The following is a 22,859-nucleotide window of genomic DNA, read 5'->3' on the forward strand; positions in this document are numbered from 1 at the left end:
TTGTCTATTATTTTCATAATAACATTTAACCCGCATGAAAACAACAACCCTAAAAGCCCTATGTAACTTTTGAATAAAAAAACTATAATGGCAAGCAAATTCACCAAAATAACTAAGAGAATTGTGTATCATTCTGGTCAAAATTGGATGCAGATGACAAATGAAATCTAAAGAAATTGTTTGACAAATACAAATATTAAAGGGCTGAATTTATTTGGATTTTTGTGTAGCATATGCTAAACATTATCAAAATCAAATGAATGTTAAATTATTCCATGATTTTTTTTACTATTGGCACCCTTCTCACTCAAGGTCTTCAGTAGCTGCTTAACATGAGATTCCTCACAATAATAATAATAAGTTAACATTTTCAAGATGCTTAACATGAGATTTTTCTGTGATAATAATAAAATTCACATGTTCAAGAAACAACAATAATTTCAAAAAATCTATAAAATACAGAGTTATCCTTCTTGATATTTATTTTTCTAATTATAATAAAATATATTAACCATTCAAAGTATATCTGTATATCTGTAATAAATAGGAGTCTATTAAAATAAACCTTTAAAGTGTATTGCTACTTCTTCTCTTAGATTTATCACAGTTTTTAACAAAAATGATAAATTGTAAATATCTTAAAACCTACAACAACTCTGGTGTTACAGCTAATTTCCTAAATGTTTGTAGAGTAAAACTTTATTAGGCTTACTTGGTCTTTTTGTATAAATATTCATTCAAGCTTTGTTATAACCATTGACATCTTCAAACAATATATATGCATAGGTATATTTCAACCTGTATGTATTGTATCTAAATTTGATTGGGTGTTATCCCAACTGCAATTGTACAATGTACAAACAAAGCAAGCAAGCTAACCAAAGTCTTGCTTTACATGCATTAGGAAATTAGCTAAACACCTTACAGACAAACGATTATTTGAAGAATTCAGTAATATCTACAAATTAGACAGGAGATGATATATGTTAATTCCAATTCAAAACTAAATAACCAATAGGTTTCTATTAATGCAGTAAAAAAAGATTTCCATATAAGGAGATTATACACTACATCTTTTACAATATATTCTCAGTAAGTAGAGAAACAACTACAGATTGACAGAGAGAAGCAGCTTTCTTCTGTTCATCTTCTCATAATCCATCCTCCTTCCCTTCTCTTGGAAGGTGTGAATCTCCTTTCTATATCCAAACCTTCCACTTCAATCTTCTCCTTTTTTAAGGCTAGATCTTCTCTCCAACGCATGCATTATTCATATTTTGAAGAAGAAAAAAAAATGCCTTATTTTTAGTTATTTTTCAAATCATTGCAACTGCTCTTCATAAAGACAAGTTGTTTATAGAACACAACTCTCCCATGCTCTAAAAGCATGTTAAATATATTTTATGATACTTTTGTTGTGATAATAAATATTCCGATTCTTTTAGTAGAATTTAAATAGTAAATAACACTTTCTGTATATTATAACTGTCATTTAACATTTTTCACCCATCTAGGGAATAATTTGAATTTTTGAAACATGTTAATTTCTCTTGGTTCTTCAGGTAGAAATGTAATAACCAGTATTCAATAATTTTTCACACATCCAGAGAATTTTTGAACATTAATAAACTGTTGTATATTTTTAAAGCAGGTCCCAGTTTTAAGTTTAAAATCTTCAACAAATCTGTCTGGTCCATCAGAAGAAAAGCTTCACCATCAATCTGCTGAAAAGATAACAATAAATGTATGAGTAAAGTAAGCAAGATACTTATTTAACCAATCAGTCTGTGTGCGTTGTCATAAAATGCTACCCATAAGTTGTTGAGACCTTTTTTTTTCCATTTGCTTACAAATATACAGCTGTTTCTGGTTCATTACATTTTGGTTTATATAGTTCTTCAACTGTTTTGGTTTTTATACATCCTTGGCTTTCAAATGATCAGCTCTGAGTGTTCCTGGTGAAGGCAAATCCAGAAAAGTGATTTAGATGCATGGAATGAATAATGTGGGTTTTTTTTTTCTTTCAGTTTTTAGTTTTTACTGTGCTGAGCAGGATATTTTTAAACACAGGAAAGACATGTCACCTTAGCCATCATTATGACTCCCACTTGACCAGTCTTTGCCCTTTCTCCTAAAAGCAGAAAAGCAGCAAATAACAATTTTCAAGACTTTGGTTTGACCTTAACTGGGATCAAACCTTTGACCCCATGAGACGTAAATCTTTGGAACTCTTTTCAAGGAATTACTGCCCATGGATTTGTCATTTAATAGTCAATTTTATGTTTTTCCTACCTATGAAATTTTTGTAAGCTATATTTTCTAAGTTTTATGTCTCATCATTGTAACCCTACAACACTAGTATTGTATGCTTAATTATCGGTCGTCCCACTGTCTATATCACTCTGTTCAGCTCTTAATATTATTCCGTATCATGTCTTTGTGACGTCAAATACGTTGACCCGGCCTTAATAACTTTGACCCGGACTTATCAGCGACGTCATAATGTTTGAACCGACGTTAATAACTTTGACCCGAACTTATCAAGTCATCTTTTGAGTGCTGGTGAAACAAAGAAAACACTTCCGAAACACACAAATATAGCCCGATAAATCGATTATCAGATTATCTGAATATTTATATTATAAAATATCAGCTGCTTGACATAATATGAAGGCTTTTTGATCTCGTTCGCTACGCTCACTCGACAAAAAGCTTCATATTATGTCTCGCAGCTGATATTTTACGATATCAACATGCAGATAACCTGATAATCGGTACATATCCCTTGCATAAAGAAATATGGTTTACAAGCTATTATTTATCAAATGGCCTGGAACTATACCAAATGTTGTTTTTACAATATAAATTCAACTTTTTTAAAAATTCAATGGATAATAAAGTGGAACTTGTATAATATAATTACCTCCTCTTTGAAAGTTCTGACATAGTCAAGACATCCAGGTAAATTGCGTACAAAATGGCAGACATCTTCAACAGACCAGCTGCTGATATCTGTCCCTAGATTAACACCGGGTAAAAGTTTGGAATGTTGTTCCCAACCTAATGGAAGATCTTTAGATGGTTTGATGATGGATGAAGAAGAAAACACAGATTTGTGAATTGATGATTCAACTTTTCTCTCAGCTTGATTCTGACCTGTACAAATATAAATAGTTTAACGGATGAAACAAAATATTTTGACTACTCAATTATATTTACTCTCGTTTAAGTTTGAAAAATAATTTGTAATTTTCAACATAAAATAATGTGAATTAAAGTAAGGGATGAAATAGAATTGCACCCATTATAAAATAAAATAATGTATGTTGTCAAAACAAAAGAGCTTAACACAGCTTGCCTTAATTGTTGAAAACAATATCTAAGAATATGAAGGTAACACACCTCTTTATAGGCCTAAAAGTTTTAACTCACTAGAAAATTATAATTTCAATAAAAACTCATGCTAATCAGTAAATGCTTGCTGTCTTATATTGACAATTTTGTCCTTTACTAACAATTTGGTGTGTAGTATAGTTTCTTCTGTGAATTTTACAAATATTTACCTTCTTTAAATTCTTTTTCTTTTTTCGCAGTAAGATGTGATTTAAATGGCCCTCTGTCACCCATATTCAGGTAATAACTTCTACAATACATATATCTCATTATAAAACATGTCTAATAAAAAAATCAGGTATTATTACAATATCTGTACATCAAGAGTTCAATTTCAAGACAGCAGAATTCACATTATTTCAAAATTCTAGTTGATTAAAAAAAAAAATATAAACAAAATATTTAGCTTTTATTTTGAGTATTCTGTCATATCTAAGTACATTTCTTGACAAGTTGAGTACACCACTCATCTTAATTAATGAGTTAATCAAGAAATAAAATGTCAATGATTAATTGGAACAAGTGGTATCTATTCATGTGTTGATTTATTAATAATTAACTGTCAATCCTAAAACATGTGTCATGTGTGTCCATAACAGAAATGTCTTATCAGATATTTCACCTTTATTTTTTTTCAATTCTGTGATAAATATGCAATACAAATTGAACAGAGCTGTAGCATGAATATCAAATGAATATCTTACAGAAATGTAGACTTTAGAGGACTCAAAGCAGTATAATTTATACAATTAATATTGCAAATAGGCGTTAACCCTTTAAGATGAGTTGATCTGCAGTTTTTGAAACTTGTTCGAGACATTGCTGATAAAAATCTTGCAAGAATTTTTTCGCTATACAATGCAATATTCCACTCTTTGAAAAAAGTTTGATTGACACTCTATGAACTTGTCAGACATTGCTGATATAACCTTTTGATAAAAACTGGGCAAAAGTTGTGCATGTGAGAGTGCTTACAAGATTAGACAGACCGACACATAAACAAGCACCTAGTATTTCTATGTTCTGAAACGCATCATGCATACAAAGATGTTTTATTTAATCCCTTCATACTTCTTTTATAATAAGAACAAACCAATCATATATGTTCAGTTGTTTTAAAAAAAAAATGATCTCCCTTTCTTACAAACCTTGGTTTTCTTCCTCTAGTGGATTTCACTTTAAAACCAGGTTTGACTTCTAACTGTTGTCTATACTGCTGCATCTGTTTTTCTATGAGATTTTCCTGGGCAAGGGGACAGCCTGATTTTCTGTGATGAGATGTAAATCTACCAGTCACATGACCTGAGCCATCACATCCAGGGGTCTCACATTTCCTATAATTTGAAATATCTTTGATAATTCTGATTTTATAATTATATAACATTATATTTTACTTACTTGATTATTAAATGCCCATTTTGAAACAAGAGACTTTAACTGCATTATCTTATTGAACAACTAGTTTGTTCGTGTTTTCCAATATGTTTACAGATGGAACAGAAAAGGGTTATCAAATTTTATATGAAAAGTATGAGTAAAAATAAAATGCCACACAGTCAGTTATTTGTAAACGTGTTTGTGACATTATTTTTGAATAAACATTGTAGATTGTACAACTTTTAAAGCCACAAAAAACCTAATACATACATGTTCTTTAAAAATTACTAAATTTACATTGATTTAAGCAAATTTTTGTTTTCTTTTACAAATAGAACATTTACTATAATAGTATTTTAAAACACATAAAAATCTCATAATTCTCTTATTTCATTAAAATAACTTCTTCTCAAAATTTCATTCACAGCTGCTGCAACGTAAAAATATTTCCCTTTAATAGTAAAAATACTGCTTTGTAAAACAAGTTTTACTATTCATATAATATCATGAAACTACTCTTTTAAAAGCTGTAAATTTTACCCATTTTCTTGTGACGAAGGAGATTGTGGCTCTGACTTTAGTGTATCTAATCCGTCTAATGACTGATCATCACCAGATCCTGGCATTGGCGTAGATTGTCCTTCCTCAGCACGTGTTGACCCTAACCTATCTTGGAGGGTTGTTTCTCTATTCATATTCAACGCTGAATATGGACAACCAAAAGCACTGGGAAATAAAATTCAAAAATCAAAGTAAATGAAATGTCAAAGTAATAATCATTTTAAAATCAGACATCTATAATTGTATCTTTTAAGCCCTTATATTAGTTTTGTTGTCATTCTTCAGGTTATAAATTGGTTTGGATTTGATAACAAATAACCCTAAGTTCTAATAATTTTTGTGTAATTTCCTTTTCTAACCATCTTTCATTTAATTAACTTTTTCAGTGAGAAAACTGTAAAACTATGTCAACAACAATTAAAGACACATTAATCAATCTATGAAAATTCATAAATGTACAAAATGCCTTTCAAGTTCTACAACAGTCATATTCAAAAATCAAAATAAATAAAATGTCAAAGTGATAATCATTTTAAAATCAGGCATCTATACTTGTATCTTCTAAGCGCTTATATTAGTTTTGATGACATTCTTTAGGTTGTAAATTGGTTTGGATTAGAAATAACCCTAAGCTCTAATAATGTTTGTGTAATTTCCTTTTCTAACCATCTTTCATTTAATTAACTTTTTCAGTGAGAAAACTGTAAAACTATGTCAACAACAATTAAAGACACATTAATCAATCTATGAAAATTCATAAATGTACAAAAGCCTTTCAAGTTCTACAAGAGTCATATTTGACAGCAGTCTTTTTCCAAACAAGTTAAGCATAAGCCATTAATTACATTCTAAAGTATCTATAGAAATAATTTCCAACTGATGTTTGTTAATATGGAGTTTTAATCTGTATCTTATGGTAAACATATTTTATACTGTTTTACAACTTATTTGATATGATGATAAAATAATAATGTAAAATAGTACCTGTGATGTCCTATATATTTGGCCCCTTTGATGTGTCCTATCCCTTTACAACCTGGTGTAGGACATCCTGACTGTCCAGGGGAATGGATAATATCTTCTGGAGCTAAAAAACACATAATACTGTTTAATGATAAGAATCTGGGGACTGGATCTGATCTTCTGGGGTTAAAGAACAACATAACATTTACTACTGTTAACTATTAAGATTCTATGGATAGATCAGATCAGAAAATTCTGCATTATTCCATTTATAAAGGGACATAACTCAAGAACAATGAAAGTGATGCCACCTTAATTAAAACTTTATGATGGGTGTAAAATTTTATGATTTTTTTAATCATTTTGGAATTTAGAAATATTATCTTTATCATAGCTTTTGCTATCAAAAAAGTTACCAAGGAAAGATTAATTACATAATTTAACTGCACAATTCTTGTTCCATCTTCATACACTGCACTGATCAGTTCTGCTGATAGTATTACAACTAAACATCCACAATATAACATTGAACACTTACATATAGGTGCTGTGAGAGGATGTCCTGTTTTAGAACACCACAATATAACATTGAACACTTACATATAGGTGCTGTGAGAGGATGTCCTGTTTTAGAACACCACAATATAGCATTGAACACTTACATATAGGTGCTGTGAGAGGATGTCCTGTTTTAGAACACCACAATATAACATTGAACACTTACATATAGGTGCTGTGAGAGGGTGTCCTGTTTTAGCACACCAGCCTGGCGGATGAATGTCCAAAGAATCATCATCCATCCAGTAGTCATAGCTGTCAGCCCATCCATCAAAATGTATTTTAATCAGATGTCCATCAGTATCCACAACGGAGGCTACTCTAATTAGGATAGGGTTTCTCTTGTCCACTACCTCTAACTTCATACTCACTTCAAATCCTAGGGGGGCTCTCTGTTAATGTATAGGTAACAAAGTGGTCATAGATAAAAACTTGTACTTAATTGGAACATGAAAGTAAAGAAATTTTCACACATTTAATACCTTTAAAATTTAATTTCATACAAAATATTACTCATATAAATAGTCAAGCTTATTTAACATCATTTCCATTAATAACTAGAATAAACTATTACTTTTCTCTGATTTTTTACATCCTTACATGTGATATTGGCTGATAAGATCTCTGCTTCCTTGAATTAACAGTGTGCTTGCTTGATATTGTCATTTGTTTTAATATTCAAAAGTACATTATTCAACCTTTCTGACAGAAATATGCTAGTCGTATCATTCATTTTAGACATGATATTGAAATTAATTTAATGAAAAAGACTTTTATCCCTTCACTCAAAGTACAGACTTTGATTCTTACAAATTGATGACATAAAGTAATGATTTGTAAAACTAATAATTTAATGGAGTAATAACAGTTTAAATCAAGCATATTGGTCATTATTTACCAACAATATTCATGTTTCTTTTACTGCAATGTAAAAAAAATCTTACCGGTTTAAATGCTCTGGCTGGGACTGCTGCTGACTTTGTGTTTACCAAATATTCATCCCATCTAAAAGTTGCACCTTTCCATTCTGAACAAAAAATAGGTAAATTGACTAAGATTTGTTGATAAAAAACATGATCAAATTTGTTTTATCAATATGAATTTATAACAGAAATAAAACAAATATAACTTATCAACAATTACATTAATTATGATTATAAACTCCTATATATTTGATTACCAAATCAGCATTTTAAATGTATTTTTGAAAATTCAACAATACTTAACTTAAAATGTTATAGAATATTAGTGTTATTTCTAACCGTATAAGTAAACTTTACCACATGGGGGATTTAATGGTAGTCCTTGCTCTTCACACCATCCAACAGGAAGTATGTTAGGGGAGGTAATGTCACACCAATAATCATATGTATCTTCCCATCCATCAAAATGAATTAGCACTCTATCTCCCATAGTATCCACTACTGTCGACACACACACTAAATTATTGTTTTTCTTGTCTACAGACTCCAGTTTACTGCCTATTCTAAATAAACTAGGGGTCACAGGCTGAAATAAATATAAGTATTTACATTAAACTTTTCTAATATGATTTCTCAAAACATGTTTTCTTTACACAAAACTCATTGAACAATCAAATTTTTAGCTGTAAGCTCAATTATTTTTCATGGATACTAATGCTATGGTTTCTATATTCTCTTTAATATTGTACAGTTATTGAAAAACAGATAAATAGAATAGATTTAAGGCTTACTTTTTATGTATAAAATCATCTGTGATATTTTGTATACATCTTTCGGGAAGGTATTTTATGTGTATTAATCTATAAACCGGTATTATTCTTTCAGTCTGTACATATAATAAAACTTTAATCATGTGAAGTCGTATAAAATGAAGCTATTTATGCAGAATATAATAAATTTAAGTTAACTGTAATAACCGAATAATACTTACTGTGTTAGGTTGGTTGTGAAACATCTGCTTTGGAGCAGATATAGCTTTAGCTAGCTTTAAATAGGTTGCCCAATTAAAAGTATCTTTGTTAAATCCTGAAAATGAAATAACACATATTTTTTATAGCTGTGTAAATTGGTCTAGGATGTTTTGAGTTGTGTTTTAGCTGTCATATTGCTGTATATTTTGAATCCCTTCTTATCATATTTGAAATAAATGAAGAGTTGTGTAGCAAGATTTGATAAATAATAAATACATGACAACTTCTTGATAAGCAATATATGAGGTCTCTTAATGTATTGAGTTATAATATTTTGTAAAGTTCATGAGGTCTTCTTTAATTCCTACCTTTTGGAGGCTGTAATATTTTTCCATTTTTCTCACACCATCCAACAGGGAATATATAGGGTGAATCTGCATTGGTCCAGAAATCGTAACATTCTGAGTAACCATCAAAATGAAGTCTTACTCGATATCCGCAGACTTCTGCTACACTTAAGACACATAACAATGTCTGATGCTTGGGATCTATGCCTTCCATCCTCATACCTAATTTAAATCCATTCTTGTGAGAGGGGAATGCCTAAAAACAAAAATAGATTTTTATAACTTAGATGACAAATGATATGATCTTGGGTCATCAACTATAATGAGCTATAATTGTTAATTGTAGAAAAAAATGGTAACAATCATGATTTATAAGGTGACTGACCATTTCTTTGTAGATTTTACATTGATTATTTCTTTTGATGTTCAAAGTTTTTGTCAATCTATTTTAGTTACCAATATAATATAAGTCATTTGTTGATCATATTTTTTTTCTAAGCTTCTCTATTTCTATTATAGATTTAAACATTTGGTGACAATTGGAAATTTATGCAATCACTTATGATAACTAACTCCTATAAGAAGTTGTCTGGCAAATATGTTTACTTTCTGAACTTTTTTTGTCCCTGCTAGTCTCTCAAGATATTACCATTGCTAACATTTTACCCTTATGTTCTATTTATAGTATTTTGGCCATGCTGGTCAGTAAGCATAATGTAAAACCATTTTTTAACTACTATTCGCAATAATGGTTGTGAAGCAGTTTGGTTTCAATTGTCTCAGTAGTTCCATAGGAGCATATTACTGGTATTTGTAAAAAGTAGAAGTTTATGAAAGACAACAAGTAATGGCTAGAAATAACACTCTTAATTTGGGATAGATGAGCTGCAAAAGACCTAGTGTATAATTCTTGGCATTTTATATCTTTTTATATCTTTTCAATAAAATACTAACATTTTTAAACAATCTTGGAGGTGCTGCTGGACATTTCTCTTCAGATATATAGGTTGTCCACGAAAAGGTTTTGGATTTTCTTCCTATAAAACAATTACAAAGATACAGTTGAGTTTCTTAAATTTAACTTTAAATAAAACCTGTAAAATTACAATAATATGAGCCGTGTTGGGAAATGTTATATATTTATGTCAGTCAATGTAAACATATTTAGTTAGTAACAATACATAAAATAGTATAGTTTTGTATCCCTGAAGAAATTTAACCTTCGTCCATTTATTTTGTGTGTTATTGTCTATACAAACTTTTCAAAATTTTTGAAAACATGCACTAAGTCTCATTCATTATCCCCCCAATACGTAATTCTTTTTCAAAAACATAAGTGATATAACATATAATCCATTCAGGACTAATTCTAACCTGGTGCTATTTTTATATCATCTTCCCCCTTCATCAGAAGAAGTTTCTTTCTTTTTTTCTTCATGCCAAGCACCATCTTAGATACCAAGTTATTCTTCTTTACTTCTCTTTCTCTTCTGCAAAATATAAAAGTTGTTAAAAAGTAATGTAAAAGATGCTGTTTTATCAGTCAGGTATAATGTATTTATATTATACAGACAGGCTTATTTTTCAAGTGTATACAGAATTCATTGTAATAACTTACTTTGACTGATATGCCCCATAACAAGTCTGACTCAACAGAACTGTCCATTCTGACAGAATTCACTGTAATAACTTACTTTGACTGATATGCCCCATCACAAGTCTGACTCAACAGAACTGTCCATTCTGACAGAATTCACTGTAATAACTTACTTTGACTGATATGCCCCATCACAAGTCTGACTCAACAGAACTGTCCATTCTGACAGAATTCACTGTAATAACTTACTTTGACTGATATGCTCCAACACAAGTCTGACTACAGAACTGTCCATTCTGACAGAATTCACTGTAATAACTAACTTTGACTGATATGATCCTCACAAGTCTGACTACAGAACTGTTCATTCTGACAGAATTCACTGTAATAACTTACTTTGACTGATATGCTCCAACACAATTCTGACTACAGAACTGTCCATTCTGACAGAATTCACTGTAATAACTTTCTTTGACTGATATGCTCCAACACAAGTCTGACTACAAAACTGTCCATTCTGACAGAATTCACTGTAATAACTTACTTTTACTGATATGTTCCAACACAAGTCTGACTACAGAACTGTCGATTCCAGCAGAATTCACTGTAATAACTAACTTTGACTGATATGCTCAAACACAAGTCAGACTACAGAACTGTCCATTCTGACAGAATTCACTGTAATAATTTACTTCGACTGATATGCTCCAACACAAGTCTGACTACAGAACTGTCCATTCTGACAGAATTCACTGTAATAACTAACTTTGACTGATATGCTCCACACAAGTCTGACTACAGAACTGTCCATTCTGACAGAATTCACTGTAATAACTTACTTTGACTGATATGCTCCAACACAAGTCTGACTACAGAACTGGCCATTCTGACAGAATTCACTGTAATAACTTACTTTGACTGATATGCTCCAACACAAGTCTGACTACAGAACTGTCCATTCTGACAGAATTCACTGTAATAACTAACTTTGACTGTTATGATCCTCACAAGTCTGACTACAGAACTGTTCATTCTGACAGAATTCACTGTAATAACTTACTTTGACTGATATGCTCCAACACAAGTCTGACTACAGAACTGGCCATTCTGACAGAATTCACTGTAATAACTTACTTTGACTGATATGCTCCAACACAAGTCTGACTACAGAACTGTCCATTCTGACAGAATTCACTGTAATAACTAACTTTGACTGTTATGATCCTCACAAGTCTGACTACAGAACTGTTCATTCTGACAGAATTCACTGTAATAACTTACTTTGACTGATATGCTCCAACACAAGTCTGACTACAGAACTGGCCATTCTGACAGAATTCACTGTAATAACTTACTTTGACTGATATGCTCCAACACAAGTCTGACTACAGAATTGTCCATTCTGACAGAATTCACTGTAAAATCCATATTCTCCACAATGATTACACTGACAAACTAAATCTTTCTTGTCACCACTTTCATCTGGTTTTTCTAAAATGTCAAAATCAAACCATGAACCTCTTACAACAAAATGGTTATATTTACCTGTATATGTTATTTTATTTTTCGCCATTTTGTCCAAGGTTATGGTTGTCTTTCTGATATTGTTTTACCTCCCCCCCTCTTTTTTTTTTATATTAAAAGTGAATTTATTAGTTATGTTTACCAGTACTTGTTTTTGATAATGTTTTATTGATTGATTTAAGCCATTCCAATAGATATTTTATATTGTGTCTTTCTGTTGTAATTTTACAGTACTACTTCAGGTTAGGGGGAAGGTTGGTGCCTTTAAAAACGTTTAAACCTGCTGCATTTGTTTGCACCTGTCCCCAGTCATGAACCTGTTGTGGTAACATCCAGTTTTTTCTTTACCTTTCGTAGTATAAGACTTATCTGTCAAGGAACAGACATAAATAATCCTACCTTCTTTCATTTCTGTATCATCTTTGAACACATTATCTCCAGTAGCCTCTGTAACATCCTTACTCTGTTCTGTCTCACTACTAGTGTTCAATGTCTCATCACATTCTAACTCCTCAGTTATTACTTCAACACAACCAAACTCATTCAGCGTAAACTGTAAATAAAATGTAGTCTCTGTGAAACAATCTATGATGCAGCTAACAATAATCATGGACAATGCAAGGTTTCCTTCATCATGTTAGACTCTGATTATCCTTTTAGTTTTAATTTTACACTTTAACATTAAGTTTAATGAAATTTATAAACCAACTTAAAATTAGAATAAGTCCAATAGTTCTGGATTGATACAAGCAAAAATCATTAAATTATCAAGGAGTTAAATAACATTGAATGTAAAACCGTAAATTTTAAGGCTAATTGACCTGTGAAACCACTTATCATGACTATCCATTCTACTTATGATTGCAGTCATTGGCAAGTGTTTCATAACTTATGTTTGTACAATATTCATGTTTAACTTTGACCCTATTGTTGCAATAGAAGAGAAATAACAGTAATATGTTAAATGCAGTGCTTGTGCTAGTTGTAAATTAAGACAATTAGCAAATGAAGTTATATAAAAAATAAGTCAAAGCTATTTAGGATATTATACGAAGTAAAAAAATTTCAACCAATGATTGTAGTTTAACATAAAATTTCAACCAATGATTGTATTTCAACATAAAATTTACCTTGAGTTCACTCCCCTCTAATGTTCCTACACCATCTTTCCATGTCAAAGCTTCATAATCTGCTACATCTTTATTTTCTTCTTTTTTCTCTCCGTCCAAAGTTTCTTTTTCCTTCTTTACTTCATCAACTTCCATTGCATTTTCGGTTGTTTCTTGTTTCACAGTTTCTGAGGAATTTTCACTGGGCTCATTTTTAACAGACATTTTATTTTCAACTTTAATTTCTGTCATTTCGTTTTCTATGGTGATTTTATTTTCCCTTAAAAGCTTCTCAAAGTCTCCTTTTTCACTTTTAAATTGTTTGATCGTTTCTTCAATTTTTTCATCTTTTACTGTAGTATGGATAGATTCCTCTACATTAGAAGGTTCCTCCTTTACAGTAGAATCAACAACTGGCAAACTTTCGGGTTTATCTTCTACAACCATCTGAATAACACCAGAAGAATTCATATTTCCTAAAGCCGCTTCATTTAACTTGATAATATCGTTCAATTGATTAGCCATATTCTGATTTTCAAGAAGTTGTTTGTCTACATTACCAATAGAGGTAACAACTTGCGGCAAGGTTTTATTTTCCTTAGCAGGTAACAAGGTTTTATTTTCCTTAGCAGGTAAATTAGCTGAGTTTTTTCTACTTGTTTTTTGTTTTGGTTCAACTACTGGTAAATCTGTTTTCTTTGTCAGTTCTGGCATCAATCCATCTAGGTCCGACACAGGAGTTGGAATCTGATGTGCCGTATCCTGCTGCATTACAGGCATTGGAACCAAGTTTTTATTTTGAGACAAAATCATATATTGTGTTGCCAGTGGATTTTTCTTTGGATTTTCAAGGATGTGAGCTTTCACACCTGGTGTCTGGAATCTATTGACAGGGGACTGAACTATAATACTAGACTGAGCTACGTTTTGTGGGTTTATATTCAATTTAGGTGGGATTTGAGTGGTTTGTCGGATAGGGGGTCTGATTAAAACAGCCGAAGGATTACGGTTAGGAAGTGCCTTATTACTCTGGATGACTGGATTGAGCCTAACCTGGCCAGCAGCCTGTGTATTTATAGTAAAAGTAACTTGTTGGTGTCCTTTCGCATTCTGAAGTTGTATCTGACTAACTAACGGTTGTTGTTGTTGTGCTTTTATTGCCTGGGCTTTTCCAGTTTGCTGAAGCAGGCTAGCCTGTTGTTGAACAGTCATAATATTAGAAGGCTGGGAATTTGTGTCTGTTTTATTATTAGCACCTGTAACTAATGGAATTTGAGCAATAGGTCTGACAGAAAATATTGGCTGGTTTGTTGTCTGCACTGTTGATAACTTAGCTTGTTGACCACTAATAGCAGGTTGTGGCCGGATATATCTGGTTGTCTGAAAATTTGGTATGATCAGCTGTTGTTGCTGTTGATTAAGAACTGCAGCATTAGGAATCTGTTGGGCAACAATCCCACCTGACAACTGTGACAAAGAAACTTGACCTTGGATCTACAAAATACAATTCAAAATTCCAGGCATTTAAATATAGAATAACTATCCCTTTTTCATCAATGACAAAAAAAATAGAATCTTTTGATATTGCAATTTACGATCAACCTTTGTAATAGTTTATACCTTATAATCAGCCCTGCATTCATATATACATGTATGTTTAGTGATATCCTGTCAATGATATTAGAACATGTAGAAATGAAATCATTATAATAGTAGACTTATGCCTACTGGTTTATAATTCACAGAGTTTTCACTGTCTGTGCTGAAAATATAATCTTACTTACCACTTTCTGTGTGGTAATGCCTTGTGTTGTTTGTGGTCCAACTTGAAACTGGACCTGTCCTCCTGGTATCTGTTTCTGTTGTACAGCTCCCTGTATTGTCTGGACACCTCCTGCCAGTCCTGGTCTGGCCATAGTAAAAGCTAGATTACCAGGTCTAAGTGTTACCATACCGCTGGAACCAATGTTATGTATGTTTTGTGGCTGGTTATGAAAGGATACATTGCCCCTGGGGCTTGGAGCAGAAAATCTCATCTGTCCAGACTGTACTGTAATTCCTACAATACACATTCATAGTTCATTGAGTTACATCGACTAACACTGAACTGATTTCAGTTTAACTTTCTAAGACTATGTTTGTTCATAAAACATTAATGCAACAAGTTTAGTGTCCCTATTCTGAACAGATGTGGCTGCATATTTGCATGTCCTTCACAGCCAAGAAACACCTATATTTTAAAAATCATATAATGTATAAATGTAATGATTAAATGACTAGGAAAATCAATCCTTGATTTATGAAAACATGAGCTCATCACCTGTCACACAAATTTTTTTCAACAAAAATTAGAAATTTCTGCGAAACATATGCTGAATTTATATCTAAAGATTTTTTCTTCTTTTACATTCAATGATTTCTATATAAACAAATCATTTAAATTGTTGACACAGAGATATGTCTTGTCTGTATGTTATTTGATAGTATACTGCAAATTGAAATTAAAACGGCAATAATTGGTAAATTTTTACCAAAACAATTCAATGTCAATGAAACATGACAATGCAGTGCCATAGAAATAATAAATGCCAATGCTATAAATACAACTGCATTCCCAATACCATTATAATATGATTTCCCTTAAAACTTGCCCTGTAATCCCCATGGAATTTATACCTTCAAATACTAATACAACTGCTTACCAAATAACATTGACTGACTATTAGTACATGTAGTAGTAACATGTAGGGTTCAAGCTCACAGTGCTTGCTAGTGATACAGTTAATGAAGTACTTATGAGACCACCTGTGCTTTTGGACAATAGGGTCTGATGGGGTGCATGATATTTAGGATGAGTACAAAATGATAACTGTCAGTTGTACCTATGTATGTGAATATTTAATATTTTCAAAAAGTTGATCTGTGTTCAGAAATTCCTAACAACTTTGAATGGAAACCAAGTTTTGGAATTACCAAATAGACCAGGGTAAAATTTGATGGTTAATGGGTTGATGGATGAATCTTGAATGGCCGACCACAGTTTAATGCAAATTAAAGATAATTGAGAACAGGTTAATAGGAATATGTACTCTGCATAATGTACTACTAGAATAATACTCTTTACTAGAATGTAATACACTAGTTCCTAGGATACAGTCCAAGGAAGACAAGTCACCCTTCCCAGACAAATGTATCTATCACAGAACCGACTAGTTTTGCTTTTACCCTTAACCTTATAAAAAACAAGCAGTATCAAACTTCATTAAATTATTAAAAAAATACACAAGGAATATCTGAAATAAATTATTTCACCATGCCTTATTATTTAAAATATGATTGTTTGCTTTCTATCACCTTGTTTTTTAAAGTGTTATTTCCAACATTTTATCAAAATATCCTATGTATTAAAAAAGTATGTAAAAAATTCTTCTGGGAGGAAAGGGTTAAAAGAAAAGAATCATGCTTAGCAGAGATGCAATGAATTCTTAGTTTGACCCCGCAAAGATTGAATTCATGAACACCAGCACTTGAGGAGACCAAACTACAATGGAACGCCTCCACCATCACTCAGTGGGGACATACAAATTGAATTGCACTAACAGTTTGTAAAATATAAGTTAAAAAAATCAATAATTTAACAATCAATAAAAAAATATCTATCTATTTTATGGTATCATATATATTCTACCAACATTATTTATAATTTCATTTGGAAGTTAACAGTCTTCTACTAACATGCAGTTAAGCACTGTGACTGTAGTTTGGACTTTTAAAATCAAATAAATTAAAAGATATAGAAATGAAAAGTCGAAATGAATAAATGAATAACTGAAAAAACAACAACCAGCATGCTTTACAACAGTTATTAGCCAAGTTAAAGTTCACATTAAAATTGTTCCCTATGAACTATAAAAACTGTCTTTTCCAACACAAAATGTGTCTTTAGGACACCATTTCCCACTCCAATTATCAATTTTTTAAGTGAACCATAAAATCTGAGTAAAAAACCCTGATTTGGAATTAATTTTTTAAAGTTCAAATAATATTAAACATGCAAACAATATTTTGAAATCTTGGTCACTACCCCTAATTTGACATATAAGACCGTATAACTTAGAAAGTTAGCAATAGAATGAATATGTGTTCAATCTATACTCTGTGTCTAAAGTTTTTTTTCAAGTTCTTTTCTTTTTATTCTTTAAGTTGATCTGACAAGTCAAGCCTTTTCCAACAAATTTTTGATTATGCCACATTCAGCGACATTATGTTTGATTCTGTAACAAGTCAGAAGCCAGCAGTAATTCAGTGGTTGTTGTTGTTTGTTGCTGTTGTTTTTTGTTTATTGCATAAATCTGGCAGTTAGTTTTCTGGTTTGAATTGTTAACATTAAGTCATGCATTTTATAGCTTTTTATGTGGTATGGTGTTGCATTGTTAAAGGTATTACAGTGGCCAGTCATTGCTAACTTTTAATTTCATTTGATCTCTGGAGGAGAGTTGTCTCTTTGGCAAGCATACCACATCTTCTTATTTCTATCTAGCTTTTGAGTTAACGTAAAGAACAACTGCAAGGTTAACCAAAACTTTAATGTGAAACAAGAGGGATTAACAGACATCAAGAGGCACAGTTAGGGAAAAAGAAAATGTATTCATCTATTTCTTAAATTTCAGTTATTTCAATTATAATCTAAGGAAAAATATTGTATCATGAATTTTAACTTGGCATAAAACTGTATACAGGGGTGTGGTGTGATTAAATAATTTGTTTCAAAGCAATGTAAATATACAGAAAAATATAAAAAGAGGTTTACCCTTCACCATGGTAACAGGAATAGCAGCATGCTCTGTAGTTGTCTTCCAGTTTATCATTCCTGTAAACATGCATATGAGTATGTATTTATGGAGATTGAAGAGCAGTTATATGGTCTCATATATATAAGAAAGAAAATCTATCATGATTAAAAGTATTCCAGCATCAATGGATATAAATATGGATGACATAATCTTATTCATGCATGAAGTCACTTGAAAAAAGAAATTTAATTTCGATTGTTCATTAAATTTGAAACAGTGAATCTGTGCCAGATAACAATATTAAGCAGAGGCGGATTTATGGGGGGTCCCCGTTTTTGGGAAAAAATTTGGTTGTTTATACAGGGAATCACTGAAGCCTGACTGGAGCGGGCCCCCTCTTAGGTCAGTCAGTGGGCCCCCACTTATGAAAATTTCTGGATCCGCCACTGTTAAGGCTATAATAAAATGATGAATATGATATGAAATGGAATTAAAAAATGTTCAGAAGTTAAAAGCTACTATTTCCTAGTGGTATATGGGGTATATAAACATATGTATTGTCAATCGTATATTCTGTAACAATTTTCAAATAACATAAATTTCAACAGCAACATGATGAAAAAATATTTAAATTTTGTTTGCACAATTCTAAATTGAATACTAAAAAGCAATAGATTTCAGTCAATATATCAAACATTCATAATACAAAATGACAGCTTTTTATTTCTCATAAAATAACCAATTGTAAGACTGGAGAAAATAAACATATTGGGAGGTGTAATACCCTTGTAACACTGTCCATTGGCAATATACTGATAGGTCTGGACTGAAAAATGAAGGGTGGAAAGAAACCCTTGTAAACACTTACCATTGGCCATAGTTAGACTGATGGGCAGGGGTCGAAATTAGCGCTAGTCCGGTAGTCCGGGACTAGTAAAATTTGAGTCGGACCAGTAGATTTTGTCAGCTGATGATCCGGCGGACCAGTAGAAATATGTCAATAGAAATCACAGATTGCATCGCAATTTCCGTTTGTTTACAAAACAATTTACCTGTGAAATCAATTATTTTTTTTGGGGGGGGGGGGGGGGGGGGGGGGGGGTATTACAATTGATCAAGTTAATTAATATCTCGGGTGAGCGTCCTTCACAACAATATAAAATGTGGAAATTTTTGGAAGGAGTTAAACCACCGGACAAAAAATAAGATAACTGAAAATCAAAAGGAAGATCGAAATAAAGTATGTATACGAAAGTGACAAAAGGAAACGCAAATACCAAAAATCATGGGAAAAAGATCGTGAATGGTTGCATTATATTGTAGATCGGAATTTAATGAACTGTACAATATGTGAAAAATTTGCGGTGACAGACCTAGATAGAAAATGTACTTTCGTAACTGGATCGTCAAAATGTTTGTCAAATTAATGTCATTTTTTGCAGGACCAGTAGAGTTTTCAGTCCACTGGTCCAGCTGACCAGTACACAAAAAAGCTTAAATTCGACCCCTGCTGATGGGTCTGGACTATAAGCAGGTGACGGGTGGAAAGATACCCTTGTAAACACTTACCATTGGCTATAGTTAGACTGATAGGCCTGGACTGTAAACAGGTGGCGGATGGAAAGATACCCGTGTAAACACTTACCATTGGCTATAGTTAGGCAGATGGGTCTGGACTGTAAACAGGTGGCGGGTGGAAAGATACCCTTGTAAACACTTACCATTGGCCATAGTAAGACTGATGGGTCTGGACTATAAGCAGGTGGCGGGTGGAAAGATACCTGTGTAAACACTTACCTTTGGCCATAGTTAGACTGATGGGTCTGGACTATAAGCAGGTGGCGGGTGGAAAGATACCCGTGTAAACACTTACCTTTGGCCATAGTTAGACTGATGGGTCTGGACTATAAGCAGGTGGCGGGTGGAAAGATACCCGTGTAAACACTTACCTTTGGCCATAGTTAGACTGATGGGTCTGGACTATAAGCAGGTGACGGGTGGAAAGATACCCTTGTAAACACTTACCATTGGCTATAGTTAGACTGATAGGTCTGGACTATAAGCAGGTGGCGGGTGGAAAGATACCCTTGAAAACACTTACCATTGGCTATAGTTAGACTGATAGGCCTGGACTGCAAACCGCTGGTGGTAGGAATGATACCCATTGTAGATACTGATGCTTCATCATTACTATCTGTTCTCAACTTTTTAGCAGCAGATGGGTTATCTCCCCCTTGTGTTGGATTCATTATTTTTTTCTGAAAAGCATAACTTCACAATGTAAAGGTATAAGATATAAGAAATTCATAACAAAATTATTTTTTTTGCATTAAATACTTAACAGTTGCCTGTAGTACTTTTTAACTGTTAGTAGGTAAAAATAAATTCTTACAATTGGAAAAAAACAAGAGCACACAAGCTAAAATGTTTCGTTTGATTTTCCATAAAAATAAGAAAATGTGGTATGATTGCCAATGAGATAACGCTCCTTCATCTGAAACCATATAATGTAAGGGTACTTATGGTCTTCAACAATGAGAATAAATCATACAGCATACTCATCATTCGTCCTTTATAGCTTACTACAGGACCCCAAATGATAAATGCTAAACAATTCAAACGAGGAACTTATGGTCTGATTAATGAACAAAAAAAAACAAAACAGAAAATTATTATGATATACAATCAACTACATGTACCTGTGAATTACATGCTGCTGATTTGGGGCAAATACATGTACATACAGATTGTGGCAGTGTCAAAAAAAATTTGTTGGCACCAAACATAATCCTCTGCCTCATCAATCAGAACACATCCAACATCCATTAGATTTATTGTAAAGATATCATTAACAGTTAGAGAAAAACATGGCCTGTGACCATGCCAAAATAAAGATATTGATAGATTGTAGGACTGTGTTTATGGATCATAATGGAATACATGTTGAAACTCTTTAACATAAAAAAGTGTTACATTGTACTACGGTAATCAGTATTTAAGATGTGGAACAAGCAGGAAATTATGATATTAGTTTAAATTTTAAAAAATGACCTCCCCAATTTCAGAAAAGCTAGCTATGATGTGGAGATCAAAGCAGTATAGAAAAATGTTTAATGTACATAAAGCTTGTTTGCCATTGCATTTAAAGCTCAAATTCATCTTGTAAAGAAATAACCGTTTTTTTTCAGCACATTTTTTAAAAGCAAAACGAATGTATTTGAAGAATGTATTGTACATAGTTCAGAAAAGTGGAAATATCAAAACTGAAAGAGTTTTTTTTTCTATGAAGGTAGAAATTAAACAAAAAACACAAAAATTATTGTTGAACTTAGGCCACACCAATTTGATTCCTTGTTCGACGGACCTGCCCGGACCTATTTTTTTCAAAACAATTTTTTTTAATTTTTATTATATTCCCGCTTCCCGCATCCGGAAATGAAATCATGTCCATTTCCCGCACCGTTTTTTTGTAAATATTATATAAAGATTTCAACATATGTTGTTTTTTAAAATCACAGTCTAGCCTTTATATAACGATTTTAAACCTATCAGCACCCCACAACACTGTAAATATCTGCAAGAATATTTGTTTCAGCATGAAACCAATTTATTCCAAGCGGGAGTGCTCCGATATAAATAGAAATATCAGTACAGAACAAAACGTTGGTTTCTTTCCCCCTAACTTATACATGTGTATTCCCTTTAAATAAATGTTCGTTGTTAAAATAAAGTACAAAGAACTTCTGAAGGATTTGCCTTCAACTGCAATTATAATGTATGGTTACGGTCATACCCGTTGCAGGTTTGTGCACCTGTCATTGTGGATTCACGGACCTGTCGATCAGCAGTAATCGTTTGTTGATGTGGTTCATTGGTATTTTCCCGTTTGGAAATATAATTTAGATCGTTGGTTTTCCTGTTCGAATTGTGTACAATCCTAAGTTGGGGTCCCTTATAGCTTGCTGGTTGGTCTTGCTCAAAGCTCTGTGTAAAAGGCCGTACTTTGACCTATGTTTGTTATTATCAGGTTGGGACCAACCCTCCCTCAGACAAGGGCCTTGAAGGTGTCATTTTACCATGTTTACTGTTGTAGAAAAGAAAATAGAAATACTAAGGATTTGTACAGTGCTACTATACAAAACCTTTGACAACTTAGAATTTTTTACTCAAAAAGAGGAGAAATACATTATATTTTAAACAACATTTCTAAAGGAGGGATGGGTGCATTTATTTTGAATAATATTAAACTGTTAAAGTAAATGTGTTAACATGGTTAAAGTCCAGGAATATTACAAAATTCTTGCACACGTTTTGACCATTTAATACCAAATATTATAGTTCTTTGGGAAAATATAAGCCCTTTTGTACTTGAAGTGTTTTTACAAAAAAAATAATATAACTAATTTTGAACCCTCATAAAAGGGATATTCATAACATTAAGGGGTTGTTCTGAACCTGATTATGACTTGGATGGAGAATTGTCTCATTGTCAGTCACACATACATAGACCAGATTTAATTATTCAAATATTTCTTGTTGAACAGGGAAAAAATACTTCATAAATTAAAGAAATGTCAAGGTACAAGTGATAAATCAAGTTTTAATATAGTCAAAACCCACTATTTTATGTTTACAAAAAAAAATTATAATCGCTCGCCTTTACTTTTTAAGCTTCGCCTCAAAAATTTGCAAATTAAATATTTTTTTATTAAAATTTTCAAATCGCTCGCTCGCCCCAATTTT

At 32.2% G+C, this 22,859-nt stretch overlaps 2 protein-coding genes across 2 annotated transcripts; both read right to left on the minus strand.

Annotated features, from left to right (window-relative positions):
* Positions 1-534: 534 nt before the first annotated feature.
* Positions 535-13,926, minus strand: LOC134693190 (lethal(3)malignant brain tumor-like protein 4). Its single transcript, XM_063553909.1, has 16 exons — positions 13,345-13,926; positions 12,614-12,767; positions 12,046-12,181; positions 10,468-10,583; positions 10,048-10,130; positions 9,115-9,349; positions 8,767-8,861; positions 8,115-8,361; positions 7,797-7,879; positions 7,019-7,244; positions 6,316-6,418; positions 5,311-5,496; positions 4,542-4,727; positions 3,564-3,643; positions 2,924-3,156; positions 535-1,724 (listed from the first exon to the last, which is right to left on the minus strand). Exons 1-16 carry the CDS (start codon positions 13,846-13,848, stop codon positions 1,596-1,598), a joined length of 2,796 nt encoding a protein of 931 aa, XP_063409979.1. The 5' UTR covers positions 13,849-13,926; the 3' UTR covers positions 535-1,595.
* Positions 13,859-19,718, minus strand: LOC134705189 (uncharacterized). Its single transcript, XM_063563950.1, has 5 exons — positions 19,686-19,718; positions 18,134-18,193; positions 15,108-15,382; positions 13,934-14,817; positions 13,859-13,874 (listed from the first exon to the last, which is right to left on the minus strand). The coding sequence occupies exons 2-5, from the start codon at positions 18,189-18,191 to the stop codon at positions 13,859-13,861; spliced, it is 1,233 nt and encodes a 410-aa protein (XP_063420020.1). The 5' UTR covers positions 18,192-18,193; positions 19,686-19,718.
* Positions 19,719-22,859: the final 3,141 nt, after the last annotated feature.

The sequence above is a fragment of the Mytilus trossulus genome, chromosome 1 (assembly GCF_036588685.1).
Source record: "Mytilus trossulus isolate FHL-02 chromosome 1, PNRI_Mtr1.1.1.hap1, whole genome shotgun sequence".
In the NCBI taxonomy this organism is placed as follows: Eukaryota; Metazoa; Mollusca; class Bivalvia; order Mytilida; family Mytilidae; genus Mytilus; species Mytilus trossulus.